Source organism: Mycteria americana, chromosome 12 (assembly GCF_035582795.1).
Source record: "Mycteria americana isolate JAX WOST 10 ecotype Jacksonville Zoo and Gardens chromosome 12, USCA_MyAme_1.0, whole genome shotgun sequence".
Classification (NCBI taxonomy): domain Eukaryota; kingdom Metazoa; phylum Chordata; class Aves; order Ciconiiformes; family Ciconiidae; genus Mycteria; species Mycteria americana.
The window spans coordinates 16,830,721-16,854,656 of NC_134376.1; the positions used below are offsets into that span (position 1 = coordinate 16,830,721).

The following is a 23,936-nucleotide window of genomic DNA, read 5'->3' on the forward strand; positions in this document are numbered from 1 at the left end:
AATGGCACTAAGCGACCATAAAAATAAACAACTTTGGTTAAGCTTAGAGATAACAGCTGCACAGCAAAACTTGAAGAGGAAATTTCTCTTGACAGAGTTCTATTACAACTGCTGCCACAACATCCCTGCACAATTTTTGGACCAAAAAGTCAAAGACGTCGTTTTACACCCTCTTTAGCTACCTAAAGGTATATCATCCCGGTGTGACAGAGCACACAATTTCCTTCTTTTTCCAATTTCCAGGACATGAACTTTTTTGCATCATTACACACAAGTTTTTACTTTCATATAGAACAGTGAAACTAGGTGACTAGCTTCCATCCCGTAGAGCCTGCAAGAAATTATATAGCAGACAGCTAAGCCTGAACACACTTAAACATGAAAACAAATAGTATGTAGTCAGTGTAGCAGGAAAACAAAGAAAAAAAGAGATGGAGCTTAGAGTCATGGTTAAAACAGTTACTGAAAGAAAAGTTAGTTTCAGTACTGTTGAGATTAATAAACTTTCAATCATAACAAATTATCATATTAAGTAACTTTTTAAACTCTTTGTCTTTATTTTGAAGTGAAAATATTAAGCAGACACTTAAGCAGACACAGCAACAGATTAAAAGAATACACTCTGAGGTATACAAGTTGTAGCAAGCGCGAGGATAACAGACCAAGGTTGGTAAATTACTTTACACAGGGATTTAGTGAAATCAACTTTATTTTCATTATGCTAAATAGGTTAGAAGGCCAGTAAGCTCACACTTTATACCTTCATACATGCAAAATTATTCTTGACACTACATTGCTCTCTGTGACAGACGGACTTAAGTTAGAAATAAAATACACATTTTTAAATAAAGCCAGCTAATCTCTGGCAGAAAATGGTAGATTTCTTTACTTCAAATATTTAAATAAAGATTAGCTGTCCTTTTAAGACAACTATTATAGCTTAAACATAATTTATGAGCTTAATGCAGCTATTACTGGATATAATTTGATTATAATCTATGTCACCAAATGTCATTTGTCTACAGGACACCAGACTTGGATAGCTAAACCAGATCTTAAAGTCCATCAGTTCATCAGATCTTAAGCCTACGAACGGTGTTATGTAGCAAAGGCATACACTTATTTTACAGTGGCAATTTATACACATTTATAATCTTCTAGTTTTAGTTACAACTGTTTAACAAATGGAGAGGCAAGGAAAGTAAACTTTGGAATTAGTCAGGGATCAACTAAGAAATTGATAGGGTGTTGCAGAGACCGTTCTTTACATACAACCAGCATAATTACTCTGATGAAAGAGTTCCACGGAATTTCATTCCACCAAGCTCAAATGCTGCTGCCTCCTTACCACAGCCTGACCAGTAATCTCACCGACTGAATTACAGCTCTGATGAGTAAATGTTTAAAATAGTTCTAGACTGCAATCTCTGTAAAACTCTCACGTAACTCACCATTCGTCCTGGTAGTCTTTGTCTCATTTTTAAGGTAGCCACGTGAGTTGATTTTTCTGCGGTAATTTCTCAGCTCTGAATTAGCTCCATTCAGATACAGAGAAAATCCTTGTTCTAACTGCTCCAGTTTAATTTGTATAGGATCCTTTTTTTTTAAACGTCCCAGTAGCCTGAAGCAGAAAAGATAATAATTCATCCTTATGCAGTGCATATGCAGACGGTCAGATTAGCAATAAATACAAAAACACACAAAGCTGAAAACTACGTTCATAGTTCAAATAACAATTTCAGAATATAGCTACCGGGACCTGTTCCTGTTCTGTAATGCTCGTATGAGTACCCACATGCTGTGACACATGAAGTTTGACCAAGCCTCTCCCTTCTGAGATTTTTTCCATGTTGTTTCTCATTTCATATTATTTTTTCCCATTTGGCATTTAGTATATTTAACCTTTCTTCTTGAGAATTTTTAAGAGTTTTACTTAGAATTTCAAAAAGCTTAAAAATGGTTGAGCTCTTTTCAAGAAAACAAAAGAAAAAGATTATTTGTGTTTTGAAACTTGAGGGGGAAAGCCCCCAATCAATAGTGCAGTTAGATACACCAGAAAATTAAAGTCTGGTTAAAATAATACTAAAGAAACACCCTTCCCTAGGCTCAATTTCAGTGAAACACCTACCCTCCCTCTTCCAAGTCCAGTCTTCCCTCCTTTTGCCATGGGTTATACTCAGTCCATCCTACTTCCTTCGGTGAGGTGACATGCAGGCCAGGAGGTTAGGGCCACGCGGGTGACAACTTCCGCCTGCCCCTGCACGGTGCTTCCTGGTTTCCCTCTGACTCCAGAGTGGGTCAATCTACGGGCCAAAGTCCCCCAGGGGTGTATCTGTTCTGACACGAGTCACCTTTTTCCAAGAGTGTGTCCCCAGCCACGTCTCCAGCACTCCTCTAGGTAGCATGCCTCCACAGAAGCACCCCACCCCCTGCAGCCACCACTTTCTTAAATCCACCCCAGGCTGCTCTGACTGGCTGATGTTTTGGTACATGATGGGCTGTTTCTGTTAGTTTTGGATCCAGCAGGAACCGGCTGTGACCAGCCCAGGGCAGTACCTGACCTGCTCCCACACAGGCTACTCTGCAGCCCCCGCTAGCCAAAAGCGCCAGTTATGTCCAATACATGAATGTATCCCGCATGCCTCTTCTGAAAGGTACAGTTGCCACCTGTTTGTCATGTTGCAATTCAGTGGCATTTGTCTCCACCAAAATTCAGAATTAGAGCTGTGATAATAAGGATGCAAGTTGTTTCAATCATTAAATAATTTGTTTTTATCCTTTCCTAAAACTGCTTTAGGAGACTATAAACGAAAGAAACCGACGTTCACAAAAATTGGCTGTTCTTCTAACACAGCTGTGGCTTTTGTAGGTGTTTTTGGTCTTTTCACCAAGCAATTCAGTTTGTTATAGGACTTGAGTAAAAATCTTATGGGTTGTGGTAGAGGAGGGAATCCAGCAAGAAAGTTCTGTAGACCCTTCTGAATTAACCGATGACATTCATCTGTCGAGGGTACAATGACAGGAAGGTACATATGAACAAAGATTAAAAGAAATGTTTTAAACTTGTCTGAAAGATACTGAAGTTTGCAAAAGCAACCTAGATGTCCTTATCTCCCACATTAGCAGAACCTGACTTTGCACATTTAACTTCAGCGACTTTTGCATGCAATTTTCTGTATTTCTGACAACATAAAAACCTTGCCTCATGACAACATCCTCACATGGTGTGGATTGCCAATTACTTCTGAATCGAGAACCTCTTGCTCTATAAACAAAATTCTTCCCTGTAAGCCATGGAAACAGTAACTATTTTATTAATAAATTTATCTATGTTGTAAGTATGCTGAAGAAATATCGTGATCTCCTCTAGAAATAAGAACTTTGTGTACTTAGCAAACAAAGGGAAGAAAAGAGAATCACCAGACTTTGCATCACACGTTTAAAAACCAAGTTTTTAAACTAATATTCACAACTGCTGATATTAGATACTATATTAGATAGCACACAACGGATATTACATACTCAATGGTGTAACAATTGTGTATCTTACCGGTTTCTCTGCTGAAGGGATATTAAGTATTCGTCATGTTTTTCATCAAAGTCAGTCACCATGTCCTTAATATAAAGCTGAAATGAGAATATAATTGTCACACTGAAGTATAGAAATGATTTATTACAGGGTACTACTGGTTTTGCACCCTCAATAGACAAGAATGCCATAAATTGAAAAAAGTTCATCCTTCAACAAAGCATAAAAGTGTCAATGTACTAAATAGAGTCCCTGAAGAACAGACAAAACGTTACTTGTTTTACTTATTTTTCAAGACCCTTCACCATCTACTGAAGAGCCTAAAAGTACTAAAAATGGAAGGCGTATGCTATAATGAGTTTATAATCCAAGAACTGACAAGCAAGTCAATTCTGGGGCACAAGCTGAAAGGGCCATGCCCAAAGCCCAACTGTAGGATGATTTTCCTGAATTGCTACTGCTCATAAGGTCAGTTAATTCTAGAACTTATTCACTGCAGAGGCTGTACACATGTCAAGTGTTTAAGTAAAGATTGTACCTTGCTTGCCTTTCAGGAAATAGGAACTTTTCCAGCAATTCCCACCAAGTATCCTGGAGTTGCTGCTGCAAGTTGTGGTGGGGTGCCGCCTTACACACTCCGAAGTTTAAACTTGCCACCAAAACATTTAATTTAGCTCTGTGCCAAAAAAAGAAACCCCGTATTTTGTCTCTTACCGACCGCAGAGTATCTCTGCTAAAATACTGCCCCTTCCCGCGCCCTCGCTGAGGTAACGCAGCGTTGGGGCTGAACGGACAGCTCTCCCGAAGGGCAGAGCCGGGGCTCGGGCCCGACCCCTCTGCGCTTTGCCTCCGCGGCGCCGGCAGGCAGCGGGCTCAGGAGAAGGGCGGGGGGGGGGCAGCGCGCCCGCCGGACGGGGACCCCAGGACAGCGCGGCGGGCACCGCGGCGACAAAGGGCCGGGCCGGGCCGGGCCAGGCCGCGCCGCCGCTGCCCTGTTTGTGCGTTTCCTTGGTTACCGTCGCGGTGGCGACCTCACTTCCGGCGCGCAGGCCCGTACGCGGAAGCGGCGGCGGGGGATGGAGGCGCTGTGGGCGCTGCTGGACGAGGTGGCCCTGGAGGGGCTGGACGGCATCACGCCGGCCGCGCTGTGGTACCGCCTGGGCGCCCGCACGCCGCCCTTCCCGCTGCCGCTGGAGCCCGTCACGCAGCAGCTCCTCTGGGCCGCGCTCAGCGCCCAGCCCGACATCAGCTTCTACCTGCTGCCGCGGGCGCGCCCGCCGCTCCGCCTGCACGACCGGTGAGGGCAGCTCCGGCGGGGACGGCGCTCCCCGCCGAGCCGAGCCGAGCCGCCCCCTCTGGCGGGCCGCCGCGCTTTCCCCTTCCCGCCGGGCGGGCTGCCCCGCAGGACGCTCGGGGAGGGCTTGCTGCTCTGCCGGGGATAACCCGGGCCTGGTTCTGCAGCCGCCCCGGTGGCTGCCCCCGCCGCCTCCGTTCGCCGGAGCCATTCGGGTTTTGCTGAAAGAGCCCTGGAGGAGCTGGTGGGCGGCAGGCAAGGCGGAGTGCCGTTTTGAAGCCTGCTGTTTAGGAGAGCTGTACAGGAGTCCTGGCTAGATTTCCATTCTGATGACTGTTTACCGCTTAGGTACAAGCGGAATTTATTTGACCCAGTTCATCAGGGTGCATGTACCTGTTGTTTTCCTTTTCTGTAAACTAGTTTTTTTTTTCTTTTATTCTTAATAGTTTCCTTTATTCCCACCACTTCACTATCCTTGAATTTTTGAAGATGAGATGATATATTACTCTGCATGCTGATAAGGTCTGGTCGTACTCAAGGACTGTAACTCTGCTCTTTGTGCTTTTCCAGTTTTGAGGTTTCAAAAGAGTTTCATTTTTCCAAGATATTTTATAGGGGTATCAGCATTGTTTGTGACAATCTCATATATTCCAGTTCCAGATTCCCCTTGCTTGGTTAAATGTTGGCTCTCTGCTTTTATTTCAGATATGAAGAAATAGACCTTGAAACAGGAATACTGGAAACTAAAAGAGATCCTGTTCCTTCAGATGATATTTATCCTGTCCACATGATTTTGGATAATAAAGATGGCATACAAGGTTCCTGCCAGTATTTTAAAGAGAGAGTAGATATCACTGATCAAATAAGGAGGAAGGATTTGCAGCCTTGTTATACTTACACAGAAGCTGTTGAAAAGTGAGTGAAATCCTTATATCTGGCATTAAAAGATTTTTAACTTAAGTTTTAAAATTTAGTCCTCGCTCAGTTTGTGCAGATTATATTAAGAATGGTGTTTGTGGGGGGAAAGTGATTGATCTCTCTCTTTTTATGGAACTAATAATAATTTATTCCTTTCCCTTCTCTTTCTTAGATGGGGAGAGAAACTAGTCATTGTTGCTTCCCAAGACCAGCGTTACAGAGCTTTAATAGGCTGGGAGGGGGACCCGGACTTAAAACTCCCTGACTTCTCCTACTGTATATTGGAGCGCTTAGGTCGTGCTAGGTGGCAAGGAGAGCTTCAGAGGGACCTTCACAGTGGGGCTTTCAAGTAAGTTTATATCTTGCTGTATGAATTAAACCAAAGCGAATAAGTTTCCAGTGCTTATTTATAAAGATCCGTCCACTTAAGAATTCCTGTGTATTGATTTAAACTCATATCTGCATTAGTAGTGTCTCATCCTTACTACCAGGAGCACTTGGTTCTTGGAGCCTGTATTGCTAGAAGTGTACTGGTCTCTTCCTTGAGTTCATTATACTGCCTGATATTTTCTCATGGAACCAGAGGTTGTCTATTGGGTCAATACACAAGTTTCTAACTTGTGGAAGTTGCTTTCTCTAAATCACTTTTTCTTCAAATTTGGAATGGAACGATGAATTTCATTTTCTTTTCTAAACTGCTGAGTAAGCATCTTATCCTGCCCAAGTTCTGAAGAGATTCTTGGATGCCCACCTTTTGTCCCCAGCATTTGCCCTGTGTGGCATCTTCCTCTATATGACCTGAATGGGAGCCTGAGTTACCACCTCCCAAACTAGACCATGTATTTTGTTGATGGAGGAGCATTACACAGCCTCTTAGGGAACTTCTGGTTTTGTATTGCAGTTAAGGGCTATTCACGGAATAGCTGTTGAGGATTCACTTCTTTTAGGAGATGAAGCGTATGTAGCTTGCAAACCACACTGGCATTGTTTTTTGCCACTTAGGAAGCTCTTTTAGGTAACTAAGATGATGGGGGCAGAGGGGAAATCTTTTGTGGATACTTTTCTGTCAGTTCAGTGGCCTGAGTCAGCTCACCAAGGAGTGAGATGAATACCAGAGCTATTACAAGGCAGGCAGTGATTGTAGTGTAGCCAGGAGTTAGAAAGAAAGGATGGAGAAAGAGGGCATGGGGTCTCATCAAGTGATATCATGACACTGTGATTGTGCATAGAGACTGTAGGTTAAAATCAGAGGTATTTCTCTCAGTTTAATTGGATTAACTATGAAAATCAATTTCACGGGTTATCTTAACGTTGGCACTTGATAATTTTGAGATTGTCACTTTGAAAATTAACATAACATCTGCCGCTAAGACCATAGGTAATTTAGGTAAAGTGTTTTGGGATACTGGATAATTAGAATTTATTTGTAGAAGTTCCTATGCCTATAGATATCTTGCCATCTTTTCTTTAGAGTGGATGCTGGAAAAATTCATTATCACCGAAGAGTATTGGACAGAAATGGTCTCATAACAATGCAGTCCCATGTCATAAGACTACCGAGTGGAGCACAGCAGCACTCAATTCTCCTACTTCTGACTCGCTTTCATGTTGATAGGTATGTGCCACTCAGATGTTTTAAAGATCTGGGTCGACAGAGACCTTTTACTATGATGAAAGTTTGCTCTGTTGTCACAGAACCATCAAAGTTTCCTGGAATTGACCCTTCTCAATTTCTTTGTTAACTTCTCTTCCAGATGCTGGACAGTTAAAGCTTACTTGTCTTGGAGCTGTAAACAATAGGGTATTCTAGTGCCTGTCACCTGCCTACATAAGCCTAACTCTTCTTATTGTAGCACTAATCATTCTGTTAACTTTGAGTGTTCTCACTTCGAACACATTTCTAATAGATTTTTTTTGTTTGTTTTCTTATCTTGTTTATGATTAGAACTTGTGCTTCTGTGGATTGCCAATGAAGTAACAGCCTGGGCTTAGTCACTGTTCCCTCAGTTGGGGTCTCTTCTCAGAGACAAATTCTCTCACATGCTATTCACAGAAGGAAAAGAAAACTGTAATTCCTAAAACAGTCTGAGAACACTTCAGCATACTTTCTCTAGTGACTGACATTTTGTAAAGGTACAACTCATGTTTATAAAGTTATATGCGTGCTTACATGTAAAATCATTTTCTTTTTCTGGTTAGGAGGAGCAAGTATGATATTCTGATGGAGAAGCTCTCAAGTATGCTAAGTGCTCGTTCAAACCAGATGGAAACATTAGGAAACTTGAGGGAAGAATTGGTGAGATTCATTACTCTCTTTTGAATTCTCACACACGTAGAATCTAGATGATTAGTATCAAAGGCAGTCATTCATACTGCCTGTTTTTTAAAGTTGCAAAATATTTTGAGGTAGGGTATCAAAAGAAGGATCTTAACCTCCTAGATCAAGTTACTGTTGCTGTTTGTGATAAGGAAGGAGTTCTATTTGATGCAGAGTTTCAGAAAAGTTTTGTTAATGGATATCATCATGCCATCTTACTTGCGTGATGCTGCTGCTTGTTTGGACAGTAGAGTTGGAGGGATAGAACACAATCCAGAAGCATCTTGCACTCTGCATGGTGTCTGCACTAGCAGGCTTTTAAGATCCTTCTTTGACATCCTACCCCAAAATACTGTGTTTTAAGAACAGGCAGTATGAATATCTTTGATACTAATCACCTAGAGGTGAGACTTTGGGGCTACAATGACTTTTGCCATTTCTCTTTGCATTAGGGTCTTTGTGAGAGAACTTTCAAACGTCTCTATCAATATATGATGAATGCTGGCCTAGCCAAGGTAATATCCATCCCATTACAAGATATACACCCCAATGGAGGACCCTACAAGACAAAGAAAGGTAACTAGAACCATATTTTTGCTTTCTTTTTATGTAATTACGTTGGTGCCATTCTATCTATAAGCTTCAAATCTTAAATTAAAAGACATGTAAGTGAAAATCTGTCTATGCAGTTATGTGGAGAAGCGTGTCAATAAAGCTAGGACACTGTAGCCTGCTTGAATTAAGCGTTTGTTCCAGGTCTTTAGGAAATGGATGCAGGCAATTTTGTTGTATATCAGTGTAAGCTGTTTCAGTGGATTGTGACTCCCAGTAAGACTGCTCAAGCCAATACAGAGAGTAGGGACAAAGAGCAGTCTGCTGACCTTTCAGGTTGAAGTTGAATGACAAGTCAATAAACTTGACAAAAATATATACAGTTATATAAAACAAAAAAGACCGTTATGAAATAAGAAGCTAAAGAAACACACTATCTTAGTTATGGCTTTTGCTGAAATTATTACTTTTGCTGAATGTCATCAGAATGCAAAGCTTCTCTGGAAAGTTTCATATCAAATTATGAAAGTAAGCTTCCACAGCATGACCTTGGAATTCTTTAAGTAAGCAAGATAGCCAACAACTACTATTCAGAAACCCCATAGTCTACTGAGGGATAGTTTAATGCATAACCACCTTTGAATTTGAAGTTAATAGGTTTGCAAGAACTGCTGATAACTTCCAAACATGTAGTGGAGAGACAAAGAAGAGCAGAACTGCATGAATAAAGGGAACAAAAGAAAGCAGCTGCTCTCAGAAAAAGATGCAGATAAAACTTGTGTTAACTGGGAACTACAAGAAGTAATAATAGAAAGTATGAGGAAGGATAGTATCACCAATGGAATTAATGCAATTGCTTAAGGAAATCTAAACCAAGTCTTTAATCGCAGAAAATCCTAAGAGTCAGATTTGCCAGGGTTAAAAAGAAAACAGTTCTAAAAGATGAACAGTGTGTTTTTCGGAGATGTAGTGAACTGTTTCTAGGGGGGGGGAAATCTGATATGAACTAAACATTGCAAATTATATAGTCTTTGTGAATAGGAGTGATCATAAAGGAAGAAATGAAAGAGCCAATAAAAATGTGATAACTTCAAGAAGACAAAATTGAATGCCAGTTACATGAAGTTGGATTATGGCTCTTGATAAGACAACAAATTCCTTCAAATCTTTTAAGTCTGCGGGAATGGGCAGACTCTATAGGGACAGACTCTATATAGACCTCTATAGGGAAATTGTGTTATGGACAAAGAGAAGCAGTGGCCAAAAGTAGGTACAGCATCCAACATTGTTCAGAGAGAAATCTCGTACATTTTACTGAATAAATAAGGGAGTGTTTGAACAAGTTAATTTGTCATGAAATATACAGGTCCACCTCCTTCCCATAAGAATATCAGAGGGAGTTTTACACAGGAGAATTCATTTAAGTTCAGAGTTTCAAGAAGGCAGTGGAGTTCCTCAAAAATATTCTAGAATGGATCAGTATACAATAATATATATGGGAAAAATTATCATCAAACTCTTACAAAATAGGTATTGTACATAGTTAATGTACTTCTGGTTTGAGCAAGTGTCTCAACATACAGTGGGCTGTATGACAGCGATACCTGTTAGTCACACCGTTTAGCATTGTCACTGACAAAAACCTAGATTCTCTCTTACACTGTCTTTGAGTAGTATTGCACTAGGTTATATTTGTTCCTCACACTGAATGAAGTTTCAAAAATGTTCTAATGAGCCGAAGACATTCGCAAATAAAACCCAAAAGACTAGATAGTGTTCCTAAAAGATAGAGTTTATAATCAGAAGTAAATACATCTAACTTCAATTAAAGTATTTACTTAAAAGACAAGAAAATACGAGGCCATTTATAAACTTGGTGGCAATCCCCAAGGCTGTAGATGTTTCATGTTTTGTCACAGATTGGCACAATGGCAGCTGCTTTTACTACTTAAGTTTGTCATGGAAAATGCCACCTGATGAATCTTTCACTTGAATGATAATTCCATCTTACAGACGTAAAAGCTGAAAATCCACATAAATGCCTTCAAGAACACTAGGTATTAAACTAGGATGAATTAATAATAGCTGATTTTCATCAGAGGTCAAGATAGTTTAATCTCTGGAGTTATACAGGAGAGCAAATAGAAATATGTGGGACACACTGAGGACGAAGCCAGAGCATCTGCTACAGGAAGCATGTTAGTGGGCAGCAGGAGCTAAAGTAAAAAGAATTGGTTGGTTGGTGGGTTTTTTGTTGTTTTGGGGGGTTTTTTTCCCAAATACTGCTTCAAGTGAAAATTAATAGGCTGTAGAAATACAGAGGATGTGATAACAGTGCCTGCAGCCCTACCAAAATGTCAGCACTTAATTACTATCCTAAGCAGTATCTTAGGATACTGGCAGAGAAAGGATTCAGATTGAGGAAAAATAATGGAATCATCTAGCCTGGAGCTCAGGCACATAATTAAGTTACTGTGCATTAACTTCATGGCAGCTAGGCTTCAGTAACTGATCATATATATACATAAGATAAAATTCATTAACTGAAACCTTAATGATTTCAACTAGAGCTTTCACCTGGCATTTTTCACAGCAGGGCTGTACCAGAGGAGTAGAGATGGCTGTAGGTGTTCCCACCCACTGCTGCAGGATGGATTGGCTACCTCTGCAGTAGCTGCTGAATCACCCCAACTTTATAAGCTGGGAATGTCTAGCTTGCCACTGGTCTCTTAAATGGTTCAGGAGTAGCTGAATGACACTGATGATAGTGGGTCATCCTTATATCAGGGAGCAGGATTGCTACAGCTCTCCTGAAGTCATCTGTCCCTGCTCTCCTGTGAGATCCGAGAATGGTAAAGTAGGTGGAGAGTTACTACAGCACAGCTAGCGCACAGTAACATGTTAAAATGTGGAATTGAATAATGTATGAGATTCTTGTGGCTGGTGGGCAGCAGCGTGTTCTACCCTTGTACACAACAACCTTAGATTTTGTGTCTCCATTTTCATTGCGTGTAATTATAGTACACCATACATGTTAACAAACCTAGCCGTTCCCTAGGTGCAGAGAGAGTAGGTTAGGACTTTGGACAAGAAATCTAGAAGCTTAGCTGCTCCTACATGGTTGCACATAGAGCTTTCATAATATAACTGACAGCAAGTGTTGTGGAATCGGCAGACAAAGGCTGAGAAGAACCTCTTCTCATAGTGATGTTGGAACTATGCAACATAACGGTACGTTTTAGTTGTGCTGTAAGACCTTACTGCATGGGGTGGGACTCTTCTATTTGATCCTTTTCTTCAGGTTGCTAGTTGTTTGGTGTATGCTTCCTCCAGCATGCATGCATACAAATATAGAAGAAGGTGCTAGGACATATGATAAACTGACAGTTCTGTTTGGTCCTGGGATTTTTAAATATTGGGAACTGGCAGCAGCACCTGATAGGGCCCACCAGCCGGTGTCCACTTTGATCACTTGCTGAGGAAAGGCAATCCTGTGTTAAGGAACAGTTTTGTGACCAGGTAGCTTATTGTACCTTCAAATATATGGTTCTCTTTCATTATGTGATTTGCATTTATAGAAAGTAAAAAATGCTTTGCGTCTGTAGAAGGAAAGGAAGGATTTTATACCCAGTGAGTGATCTCACAGTCAGATATACGTTCTGAAGATGTAATACTGTGGATCAGCACTTACTCCTTTCATTGATTTATTTGTACTATTGAAATTTCTCCTGTTATTGCAGTGTTTTCTACTCCACTCAAATCACTGTATTGGGCAGTCCTAATGTTGACACAGATGTGAAGGTTGGGAGCACCTAAAAAATTCAGCTAGTCAGTATTTTGATAGACTTGTATATAGGGAAAAGCTGTTGAAAACCTTTCCTAGAAATAAGCAGTTGTCTTTTGTGTTCCCCATTGCATTGCTACTTCTTTGTGCTGCTGAAAGAAATAAAATGGTTTAAACATGCACACATGCCCTGCATTTTGTTCAGAGTTGTTACTAACACTCATGTTCACAGGGACTGATGTCATGGTCCGTTGCCTTAAATTAGTAAAGGAATTTCGGAAGAAAATGGAAGATTATCATGATGATGATGAAGAAGAGATCATCACAAAAGCTGTTCAGCCTGTGGATATTGTTTGTGAAAGGGACATGCTCACCCAGGCTTACGAGCTAAGTAGGTGATGAGTAAGACATGCTAAAGATTTTTCCCATTGCCTTCTTACTCTTTGTATGTATAAAAGAAAGGTATATATTGTGGTGGGTTTTGTTTAAGTTCTGATTGTTTTTTATATATCAGAAAGTGTCAATTTTTCATGGAAAAGATGAGCTTTATGTTCAGACTAGGCTGGAGCTATAGGTGCTGCCACCTGTTACCCTGTCCCTGGAAGCTTATCAACTGTTCAGTGCCACCAAAATAAGACAGCATGGTAGAAACAGGACATTGTGGTGGGATGAGAAAAGGTGATGAAGAAAACAGTGTTCCTTCTTCTCCTACTTCTTTTCCTTTCATAATGGAGAAATGAATATCTGACTGCGGAAAGCTGTCGGGAAAAATTCACCCCTGCTTTTAATCTGAAGCTATCAACTTCAAACACGAAGCAGTGCTGGGACACTGCTTCGTATAAAATTGTGGTTTATGACAGGATTTGACTGTATATTGTGTATGTCTGTGAAAATGCCTTTAGTTGTTAGAGGTGACTGTTAAACTTTATATTCTGGCATGTACAGTTGTTCAGAGTAAATATGAGTGTATATACAAATGTATTATATATAATTCAGTCAGATTATTTCCCTGAGAGATTTTCTGGTTTTCCTTTCTGAAACAGTTGAAAGTAGGGGAACCAAAGGTATTTCTCAGGCAGAAATCCGCTTGGCTATGAATGTGGGGAAGCTAGAAGCAAGGATGCTCTGTCGTCTTCTGGAGAGGTACAAAGTTGTCAAGGTAAGGTTAAAATAAAATAATTTAGACACTTATCAAACTGGAGATACAATTGTGGTTACTGTGGTAATATGTTATAGCATTGTTAACCTCAGACAATAGAAATGGCAGGGATTTGAGAATTGACAGTGAAAGAGTCCTGGTAAGATTGAAAAGAGTATGACTTCAGTTGAGGAAAAGGTATATAAGAAAAGTGTTCAAAAACTTTCTCCTTCTACGACAAGGTGACCTGCCTAGTGGATGAGGGAAAGGCTGTGGATGTTGTCTATCTAGACTTCAGTAAAGCCTTTGACACTGTTTCCCACAGTATTCTCCTGGAGAAACTGGCTGCTCATGGCTTGGACGGGTGTACTCTTCGCTGGGTAAAGAACTGGCTGGATGGCTGGGCCCAAAGAGTGGTGGTGAATGGAGTTAAATCCAGTTGGTGGCCCATCACAAGTGGTGTCCCCCAGGGCTCTGTGTTGGGAACAGTCCTGTTTAATATCTTTATCAATGATGTGGATGAGGGGATAGAGTACACCCTCAGTAAGTTTGCAGATGACACCAAGTTGTGCGGGGGTGTTGATCTGCTCGAGGGGAGGAAGGCTCTGCAGAGGGACCTGGACAGGCTGGATCGATGGGCCGAGGTCAATTGTATGAGGTTCCACAAGGCCAAGTGCTGGGTCCTGCACTTGGGCCACAGCAACCCCATGCAATGCTACAGGCTTGGGGAAGAGTGGCTGGAAAGCTGCCCAGCAGAGAAGGACCTGGGGGTGTTGGTCGACAGCCACCTGAATATGAGCCAGCAGTGTGCCCAGGTGGCCAAGAAAGCCAGTGGCATCCTGGCTTGTATCAAAAATAGCGTGGCCAGCAGGACTAGGGAAGTGATCATGCCCCTGTACTCGGCCCTGGTGAGGCCGCAGCTCGAATACTGTGTTCAGTGTTGGGCCCCTCACGACAAGAGAGACATTGAGCGGCTGGAGCGTGTCCAGAGAAGGGCAATGAAGCTGGGGAAGGGTCTGGAGCACAAGGCTGATGAGGAGCGGCTGAGGGACCTGGGGTTGTTTAGCCTGGAGAAAAGGAGGCTGAGGGGAGACCTTATCGCTCTCTTCAACTGCCTGAAAGGAGGTTGTAGAGAGGTGGGGGTCGGTCTCTTCTCCCAGGTAACAAGTGACAGGACGAGAGGAAGTGGCCTCAAGTTGCGCCAGGGGAGGTTTAGACTGGATATTAGGAATTTTTTCTTCACTGAAAGGGTTGTCCAGCATTGGAACAGGCTGCCCAGGGAAGTGGTTGAGTCGCCATCCCTGGAGGTATTTAAAAGACGTTTGGATGAGGTGCTTAGGGACAGGGTATAGTGGTGGCCTTGGTAGTGTTAGGTTTACAGTTGGACTCGATAATCTTAAAGGTCTTTTCCAACCTATACGATTCTGTGATTCTGTAAAATCTTAACCTACTGTAATCTGAAGACTTGGGCCTAGTCAGAATGTAGCATATCTGCTCTTCTAGCCTATCTTTACTTTATTGTTTCCTGTTTAGCTGCCTTGACACTTAATAGTTTGATGGACCAGATGTACAAGTATTTTACATGGGTTTGTGATTGAGTGCTTAAGTAATAAAGATCGTGGGGAAAAATGCACATGGCCCCATATTTGCTGTCTGTATCGAGTGCATGTTCTGGTGATCCACACCAGCGGGTGGGATTCTGCTGGACACCACTTTACAGCATTCCGGAGAAACACTGTTCCCCGCACCATGAAGCAGGTCTGCCCTTCACAAAGAGACGGGGCAGAGATACGAGTCTCAATCCTGCTTCACCTAGCCTCCACCACTTACTGAAGTCATTCACTGTAGTCAGCAGTAACCCAGGTAACCTGGGGGCTGGTACTTTAAGGAGATCGCGTAAATGTCTCTCAACTCAAAATAGCCACTTTGCTTAAATTTTTTACTATAAGACAGCTTCTATTTTGCAAGATCCTCTACTGAAGGATCTTGTCAGAGACCCTCTGTATGCTTAAAATCATCAATCTACTTTTGAAAATACCAGTAAATTCTGGAAAAACACAGTTACTTTTGTAGAGGTTGTGGTGATTAAACTGCTTATTTCCAGATATTTCCTTTTTTTTTTTTTTTTTCCATTTCAACAAGCCAAACAAATTTCTCTCATGCACCCACCTGCCCCTTTCCACAAAGGCAGGATAATTGCCATCTTCCCTCAACAGAGAAATTTTTTTTACTAAGACCTTGTCATTTGGTAAAAACTTCTGTAGAATTAAAACCAAACAAACTATATAAACCATTGGAATATCTAAATGTACTTTTTCCTAAGTCAACTGTGAAGACAAAATCTTCCCTTATTGATAGGCTGTTTGAGTTTCTAGATACTTGGAAGCACCTGTTGTAGTAGGCAGGGCATCAGCAGTTCCACTTAAGTGTGATTCACTCTGGTAGCTTCTACATTGCAGTTATTTTTCTGAAAAAAATTTATTTCCAGTCTGAATACATACAGTTTGTTCTTCCTTAGACTTTTCTACATCCCACATGCTGTAGGTGTTTCATTCTAGTATGCAGGTAATGCAGATTTATTTATTTTTCAAACATGGTATTTCTTTTGATTTCTATATGTTAAGGTTACTCAACGTTTTTGTTATTTAGAAAAGAAGGATAATAACATGATATCTTTTGTTGTGAGGGGAGAGCAGTTAGAAAATTTTCCCACTGTTGATGCTGGAGAACAGACTGCAAGAATGGAGAAGTAAGGTGGTAAAATAACGTTCCAACTATTTCCTTAGGGTTTTATGGAGGATGAAGGTCGGCAAAGGACAACCAAGTATATTTCATACATTTTTGCAGAGGAGAGTGATTTAAACCGTCAGTTTGAGAGAGAGAAGGCTAGGAGTGAGCAGTTAGCTACAGTTACTTTGGCTCTAGTGCCAGAAGATTCCCCACCTGTGGAAGATGTGTCTCCTGGAGAAGATGATACTTTGGTCTCAGAGTCTGACCATGAAGAAGAAGGGAAAGATGGCAAGAAGAGAGGAAAAGGTCAGAAGGCCAGCTCTGGTTCTCTGTTGAAATTAAGTTTCCAAGATGATACCCATCAGTCAAGACCAGCTAAAGGTAGGTCATGATTCTGAAATTTGGAAAGAAGTTTACATTTTTCTTATGGATCCTTTTATTAAAGGAAAATATTATATGCTGTTAGCTTCCATTAAAGTTTTTGATCATGTACTTATTTTTACACTTATTTGATTATTTCCATGCTTTTTTGATGTTTTCTTTCCACCAGAAGTGTTATGTTTTGGAATATTGTAGGTGTGGTAATCTCTGGAGATTCTTAGGGCTGAAGTGTGCTCTGGTGTTTATGTGCACCAAAGAACATTTCTGACTATCCCCAGTCACTGGGAAAGTCTGTTTCTCCTTACCCCCATGTCATTCCTCCCCTTTTCCCCATGCAAATGAAATGGGCTCACACACCTTGCTCCTTGGATATTTGGTTATTTTTCTGGTGGTTGAAGAGCTGAAATGATTCTGCAGAGGGTCAGACAAATTCCCAAACTGGTGCAAGGAAGGAAGCAGGACAGTGTGGCTAAAAATGAGCATAGTGGGGAGACCGTGGTTGCTAGCAGTCAGGTTGGCTTAAGCTGCTGAGAGAAACGGCATCCTTGGGTAAATTTTATATCTGCCTTGGATGTTCTGTCGTGAACTGACAAGGTATCTGTCATGGACTCTGTTTTTCAAAATATCTTACAGCTCGGGCTGTGCCCATCAGAGAGCACCGTCTTGGTAGAGCTTTAGCTTTTAAAGTCTTTGAAGACTTCAGAAGGGATTTGAACACACTTTGTATTTCTTGAAATATTTTATTTCTTCCTCACTAAGGAAAAAGGCAGGCTGTGCCTCTCATTAAAACACATCATTTCATTCCATTGGATATGTAAATGTCATCTTAGATGTGGGAACTAGCACAGGAACTGACAGACCAGCCAGTTAACTTTTTTTTTTAAATTGCAACATATAAAAATTCTTCCCCTTTTAGCAGTGGTTTTTTTCAGTTGGAAATGTCTGGTATTGAGCTTTAGAGTCTGTGCAAAATGTATTTGTTCATGTACTGATGCAAACCTTCAAGCGGGATGAGTTTAAATAGAGTAATACACTGACTTCTTGTCTGAGACCAGATAAGATGGTAACTAACTACTCTCAAACAGCAATAGGCTTGGGATGACTTGACCCACAGCCTTACTCACCTAAGCATATTGTAACAAAAATGTCGTGTCTCCTGAAGCTATTGCTTCATCTTTTTCTTTAGTTATTTGGAACATCTTAATGTGCAAGCTACAGCCTTTTGGAAACATATTTTAAAGATGATATGGTGGTTTCTTTTTTTTATTTATTTTAACTTTTTGAATGTTCCTACAACTTCTCTGATAAACTCCAGGGGAAGAGAGGAGAACAGATCTCCATTTCTTATGTAGATTATCTTTGGAGTAATACTAAATCCTTGTTCTCACTCTGCTTTGAGTCAGAAAAGTCAGGTTTCTGGCAGAATTTGAGAATCTTTGTAACAGAATCTCTCCTTTCTTCAGCAGTTTCTGGATAAGCTAATCTGGCCCTTCATGGTCTTCTAATTCTGCCTATGAAATGGCTTCTGCATGGAGAGAATTATTTGGTGACAGGGAGTTCATTTTTTTTTTTTTTAACCTTTACTTTTGGAGGCTGAATGCAGGCATTCATGATCAAACTGCTGCTTCCAGCAGGGTAGAAGAATATGTGAAAAATGTAGCAGAATGCTTTTAAGTACAGTTACCTGGGTGGATGGGGCGAGGCCTTTTATGGAGAGAGAAGCTGAACATTTACAGGAAACTGTGAGAGCAGGACAATTACAAGGCTGTTTGCTCTTAAACTAGGCTCAAAGCCGACAGCTGTGAAGTCTCAGGGGAAGAAGCTGCCTTCCCCTCAAATTCTTGAAGAGCCTGAAGAGCTCCCAGACAATGTTTTGGGGGAGAGTTCTGCTTTGGAAACTCTAAAGCAGGAATCCAATCTCTCCACCTGTGCTCATTCTCCTGATGAAGACACGGATGTGGCTGTTGTTGAGGAGGTCAGACTTGAAGACCCTAAGGTAAGATCGCATGTCTTAATATTTTCTTGTTGGTACGGCTGTCTGAGCTAAGTTATGTACTTTTGCTACAAGACTTCAAGTTTTTGTATTCATTTATGGGATTGTTTTGGGGTTTTTAAATTTAATTTCAAAGTACATTCATATTTTGGCTGCATTGTGGTTATAATTGAAAATTATTCCAGGAGATAGGAAGGTAGATGTCCAAAATACAGTTCTGGGTTAGATCCCTGGTGCTCTCCAAATTCCCTGTGTTGACATAACGCATGTCATCACTTAATGTCTGTCTGTGCACACAAGACGTGTTTTGACATGAAAATTGTGTAGCTTCACTGCTCAGGACCAAGCCTGGGACAAGAAGCCTTTCTGAGAGACAGGATGTTGGCTTGGACTCAGCATGATGTTAAGGCAGTTACCAGCTTTCTAAGCCAAAACTCTCAAGTCCAAATGGCTCAGAATGTGTGATGGCCAGAGAAAGTGCATAAATCTCTGCATCTAGCAGCATGGAAAGCTTAGTTTCTGCCTTGGTTCCCTGCCTGTGAAGAGGCTATAAAAGATTATCCCCATCTGACTAGTTTGTTACAAATAAATACATCAAAACTCTGAATTCCTCAGCTGCTACTGTGTGAGGAACCAGCACTAGGCCAAAGACATTGAGTAGCATGCGTAAAATTTTTATTTTGTCCATATTGTGCGTTAGAAGACTTGTGGCCAAAAGAAGGAAAAACGTTCCAAAGCTACAGCAGTGGAGAGATCTCACGAAACATACAGGCTGCTGAAGCGCCGAAATCTCATTGTGGAAGCTGTTCGAAACCTCCGGCTAATTGAAAGCTTGTTCACGTGAGTCTGTCTGAAAACAGCATACTGAGGGCCTGATGCATTTTGGTAGCATAAGCACTACTTTAGCAATGCTGTGTGCTTATTCCATTGGTGGCTTTTCTTGTCCCTGATGGCACTATATGCTATAATGTTGGCGCATGGAAGGGGGAGGGGTTGCAGTTATACTGGATCTTAAAAATTAATCAGCTGTTTGGAAGAAATAATAGTTCTGTACAGAGAATTATACAAGTGAATTTTTATATGGTATATGTCCCATAAATAGAGATCAGAGAACTCTTTTTCTTCCTTTCACGGTATGCCAGTAAGATACAGCACTTCCCTGCTTGAGGATTCTTTCATCTGCATAAGTTTTATTTCTGTATGGTTTCAAAAATAGTTCCTGTGTTATTCTGTCATTCATTGTAGAGACTCTTATCTTCATGTCAGTCATCATTGGTCACTAGGATTCTAGTGGGGTGCTGAAAGTTTACTTTTCTTTGCAACTTTACGTGGGATGGTTTTATGTCATCTCATGACTTGCCTTGTCTGCACTGAAGATACTTCCCTGAATGTTATAACATCTTTCAGCCTTTTAAGAGTCACCTTCATAGAGAAATGGAAATTCTGGTGCTCTCCTGGCATCCCAGCTTCCAAATTAGCAGGGCTCTGTTGTGGCAAATATGATCGCACCATCCATCTTCTGTGTTAGCACATAAGATCCTGGCATGTAAATACACACAGGCCTGCTTGATACAGGAATTTAGTAAGAAATCATGGCCTATTCTCCTCTGGTTTGAGAATTTTGAAATCTTCTGTCACCTAGTTGAACTAAGTGGCACCAGCTGGCACCAGCTTCATCTTGCAAATATCTTCTGGCACCAGCTTCATCACTGATTGATTGTCACATCCAAGTGCAGACTCAGAAGATATTTCAAGTCTCAGCTGTCCCCTTCAGAAGCTTACAGGTTCCCCCAGCACTAGTGAAAGTTCTGCCCCTCCTCAATCTCTGCCAAGGAAATTTGCTGGTGTTGTCACTCCAATTATGTTAGTTACCAGGAAAAAGTGGAAAAAGTTGAAGTGCATATGTACATTCATTTATTGCCTCATTCCCTTAATACTCTTCTGTATCTCTTTCAGATTGAAAGAGTCAATCCTTCCCCAGGATTGAAAGAGTCAGAAATAGGGCCTGGGGCATTTGTGAAAAAATGCATGAAGACAGGCATTGGGAGGGTAGGGTGTGAGTGCACTCCTGCAGACTGCTACAAGGGAGGAAGCAAGCTGGCTTCAAGTGATGGGATATATGTATCTATATTGTGAATGCATGTATAGTTTCTGAGCTCAGAACGCCACTAAGTAAACTCTTTCTGCCCCAAGCTGAACTGAGATCACAAGTGGAAATATAAACTGCATATGTTTAATCACCACTTAAGCTGTAGGTTTTCCTGACCTTAGGGAGGCTGGATTCATAATTGCACTATATAGCCATACACAGAGAAATCTGGCATTGAGAATTTGCTGTCATCAGAACAGCAGTCCTCACATAAAAAGGATAAGCTTGATTACAAAGAAAATAAAGCTGAAATTGAAAGCTAAGTTACCAGTTATATACAGAAAAAGGGAAAAATGAGCAGTAATTGCTAGAAGTAGGGAAATATCCATTCACTCCACATCCTCTAATAAACTGCTTTAGCAGTTTGGAGCATTGCTGGGCTTAAAAAGCAAGGTATTTTTTGCATCTTTTAGGCTTCAGAAAATGGTCATGGATCAAGAGAAGCAAGAAGGTGTCTCCACTAAATGCTGCAAGAAGTCTATTGTACGACTGGTACAGAAGCTTGCGCGAGAAGGACTCCTCAGACTCTATCGTACTACAGTCATTCAGGATGGGATTAGTAAAAAGGTGACTGCACAAACCCTGGCAGTAGAAACAGCTTTTCTCACAACCTTGTGATTTGTCAAAATGTTTTGGGCCTTTTTACTGAAGTATATGGAAGCCTTTACTTTTTGTAGCAGAGCCCGCAGTTGAGCTGCCCAGAAGCTACATGTCCCAAACTAAGCTACTGTGACAACCAGATTAGTGCGTTAAATTATTGTGCTGCAGATAATTGTGAGACCAAGGAATAGTCCAGAGATCAAAGTCTCTGAATCTCCCTTCTGAGAGGTTCTGCTGCTTATCAGTTATGCAATTCATGGTTCTCTCCCAGCACTGTCAGGCTGCAACGCAATTCTATTTAATCCTCTTTTGAAAGCCAAGAATATATGAGAAATCCTAAGTTAGCTTCTGAGTTGAAATTTATAGAACATGATCTATTTTTTTAAAAACAAAAATCCACTGTGATTGAGGTTTATGGAAGTAAAACGTCTGTAGTTGTAAAGCTGAGACTTGTCATTGTTATTCTAGTGTGAAATGTTCACAAGCAGGGAGAGAATCTATTGAAAATTACCTGCTGCATAATTACTGTCGAGCACATATGAAATATTACTAATCTGAATCATGTGTGTACTTTCAGCAACACTATGTATTAGTTTGGTCTTATGAGGTATGGCTTTTCATTTATCCCTTTCAGCCTGATATTTGCAAGTTGAAGTGTTTGTTCCCCAAATATTTCAGATTTTAAAAACCAAAAAAACTGAGATTTGTAGAAATCACATTAACCGTTTATTGGTACAGAGACCATATGGTCTGGCCTCTTGCTTAATACAAACTAGCAACAGGAGTTTTGATCCAAAAGTGTTCATATTCTGTGAATTATTAAACCTTCAGGTTTAATAGGATGATAGGATTCATCCATTGTGGCTGCTGTTAATTAACTGTCTGTTAATCTCTGATAATTTATGCAGCTGATTAGGAGCCAATATCTCCGTAAATACCTTTTGTTTGTTTTCTGCTGCTCTGAACAGGTAGAGTTTGTTGTGCATCCTTCAGTGAGTCCTAATGATCCCCTTGTAAAAAGCGCCATTGAGCAGGTGCGTTTCCGAATCTCCAATTCAAGCACAGCAAACAGGCAAGTTGCAATGATGGTTTGGATGGCTTGTGGGGAACTTGGCTTATCTAGTACCTGCAAAAACATGCAGAGGAAATAAACATAAAGTAAGGAAAAGAAAAAAATCTTCTTTAACAACAGAGAAATGGAAGCACAAAGATGCTGAATATCTCCTGAAGTCAGGAGAGAAGAGGAATGGTACTCTGCTTAATTTTTACCAAAGTGCTGTGTGGTTTTAATACAGGATTAAAGTTCCCCAGACACCAACATCCCAGGACCATGCTGAGGAAGAAAACCTGGGGCAAGATGCAGTTCCTGATTCAGGAGAAACGCAAGAAAGCTCATGTAAAACTGATAATAATAGTCGGGCAAGAAAAACTGATGAAAAAATGGGCATAACACAGCTAAAAAACTATCACCCTGTCACAGGTACAGCTAACTTTGTTTTTTCTGTCATCTTTCACTTTCCCATTTATTATTAATAATCACTTTCAGATGTTGGGCTCTCCTAAGATACAAGTGTGTTTTTTCTTCTTTTATAGAAGAAAAATTGGGTTTACGCTAAAGCAATCTCACTGTCCAATGTTTTCTTAGCTGCTTGTTTTTTTTACAATTGTGAACTGGAGTATTTGTATTCACTACTACTTCTTTACTAAATATTTGTAACTTATATTTACTTTCAACTGCCCATCTTTCCTTCCAGTTTTCTTCACATCAGTTTAGCAGAGGTAGCTATTTCTCCTATTCTAATCCTCTTTTTATTTCTGTTTGTTACTTAATCTTCCCTCCCAGTTCCAGGACTTGGGCGTTCTCTTGGCTTTCTTCCCAAAATGCCCCGTTTAAGAATGGTCCACATGTTCCTCTGGTACTTAATTTATGGACACCCTTTAAATGGAGCACAGCAAAAAGGAGGTAGTGATGGTGAGAAAAAAGGCAGCAAACAAGGGCTGGATGTGAATGCAGCTATACTTGAAGCGCAACCAGATGGGACCTTAGAAATTATGACAACTGTGGTGAATCCTGAAATCTCTGCACAGGAGACTGAAGTAGAGTTGTCTAATCAAACAGGTAAGAAGTGGCACATCCTGACTTTACTACAGGCTTTGCCATGGTTCAACACTGACAAAAAGGTAAAAGTCTACTTCAAAAAAGATTGAAAATCAATGATTTAGATAATTTTGGGGTCATTTTAGATTTTCGGATTTCTGGACTATGAACTGCCAAATGTGTTCTGCTTGAACAGTCACAGTAAAACTATTAGTATGACTCTTAGGTTTGTCCTGTCTGAATCTAAGCCAGTCTTCTTGTTCCTAGTGTATGTGGATGATGTGTCATGGATGCGCTATGTCCCTCCTCTCCCAGTTCACAGAGAGTTTGGATTTGGATGGGCTCTTGTTAGTGACATTCTTCTCTGCTTGCCTCTCTCACTCTTTGTTCAGATAGTACAAGTCAGCTACAAGGTAAAGTGCTTTTTTGTTTCACATTTGTTTTACTTTGAAG

At 40.9% G+C, this 23,936-nt stretch overlaps 2 protein-coding genes across 16 annotated transcripts in view; one reads left to right on the forward strand and one right to left on the reverse strand.

Annotated features, from left to right (window-relative positions):
• KATNIP (katanin interacting protein) overlaps positions 1-4,641 on the reverse strand; it is a 67,746-nt gene extending 63,105 nt beyond the window's left edge. For 4 of the 12 annotated variants that reach the window (XM_075515384.1, XM_075515387.1, XM_075515390.1 and 1 more), the window contains exons 1-3: positions 4,068-4,636; positions 3,551-3,627; positions 1,452-1,621 (exon numbers count right to left, since the gene is read on the reverse strand). In XM_075515384.1, coding sequence (XP_075371499.1) covers positions 1,452-1,621; positions 3,551-3,612 — 232 coding nt within the window. In that variant the 5' untranslated portion in view covers positions 3,613-3,627; positions 4,068-4,636. Of the gene's footprint in view, positions 1-1,451; positions 1,622-3,550; positions 3,628-4,067 lie in introns of all 12 variants that reach the window. The other 8 variants (XR_012777652.1, XR_012777653.1, XR_012777655.1 and 5 more) reach the window with 4 other exon arrangements.
• Positions 4,580-23,936, forward strand: part of GTF3C1 (general transcription factor IIIC subunit 1) — a 44,801-nt gene continuing 25,444 nt past the window's right edge. Inside the window, exons 1-16 of one of the 4 annotated variants that reach the window (XM_075515378.1) lie at positions 4,580-4,826; positions 5,529-5,738; positions 5,914-6,090; positions 7,213-7,356; positions 7,941-8,037; positions 8,511-8,634; positions 12,627-12,785; positions 13,438-13,553; positions 16,319-16,643; positions 18,428-18,639; positions 19,337-19,476; positions 21,199-21,352; positions 22,354-22,457; positions 22,681-22,865; positions 23,229-23,504; positions 23,736-23,896. In XM_075515378.1, the coding sequence (XP_075371493.1) occupies positions 4,606-4,826; positions 5,529-5,738; positions 5,914-6,090; positions 7,213-7,356; positions 7,941-8,037; positions 8,511-8,634; positions 12,627-12,785; positions 13,438-13,553; positions 16,319-16,643; positions 18,428-18,639; positions 19,337-19,476; positions 21,199-21,352; positions 22,354-22,457; positions 22,681-22,865; positions 23,229-23,504; positions 23,736-23,896 (2,805 nt within the window). In that variant the 5' untranslated portion in view covers positions 4,580-4,605. The remainder of the gene's footprint in view (positions 4,827-5,528; positions 5,739-5,913; positions 6,091-7,212; positions 7,357-7,940; positions 8,038-8,510; positions 8,635-12,626; positions 12,786-13,437; positions 13,554-16,318; positions 16,644-18,427; positions 18,640-19,336; positions 19,477-21,198; positions 21,353-22,353; positions 22,458-22,680; positions 22,866-23,228; positions 23,505-23,735; positions 23,897-23,936) is intronic. The other 3 variants (XM_075515380.1, XM_075515379.1, XM_075515381.1) reach the window with 3 other exon arrangements.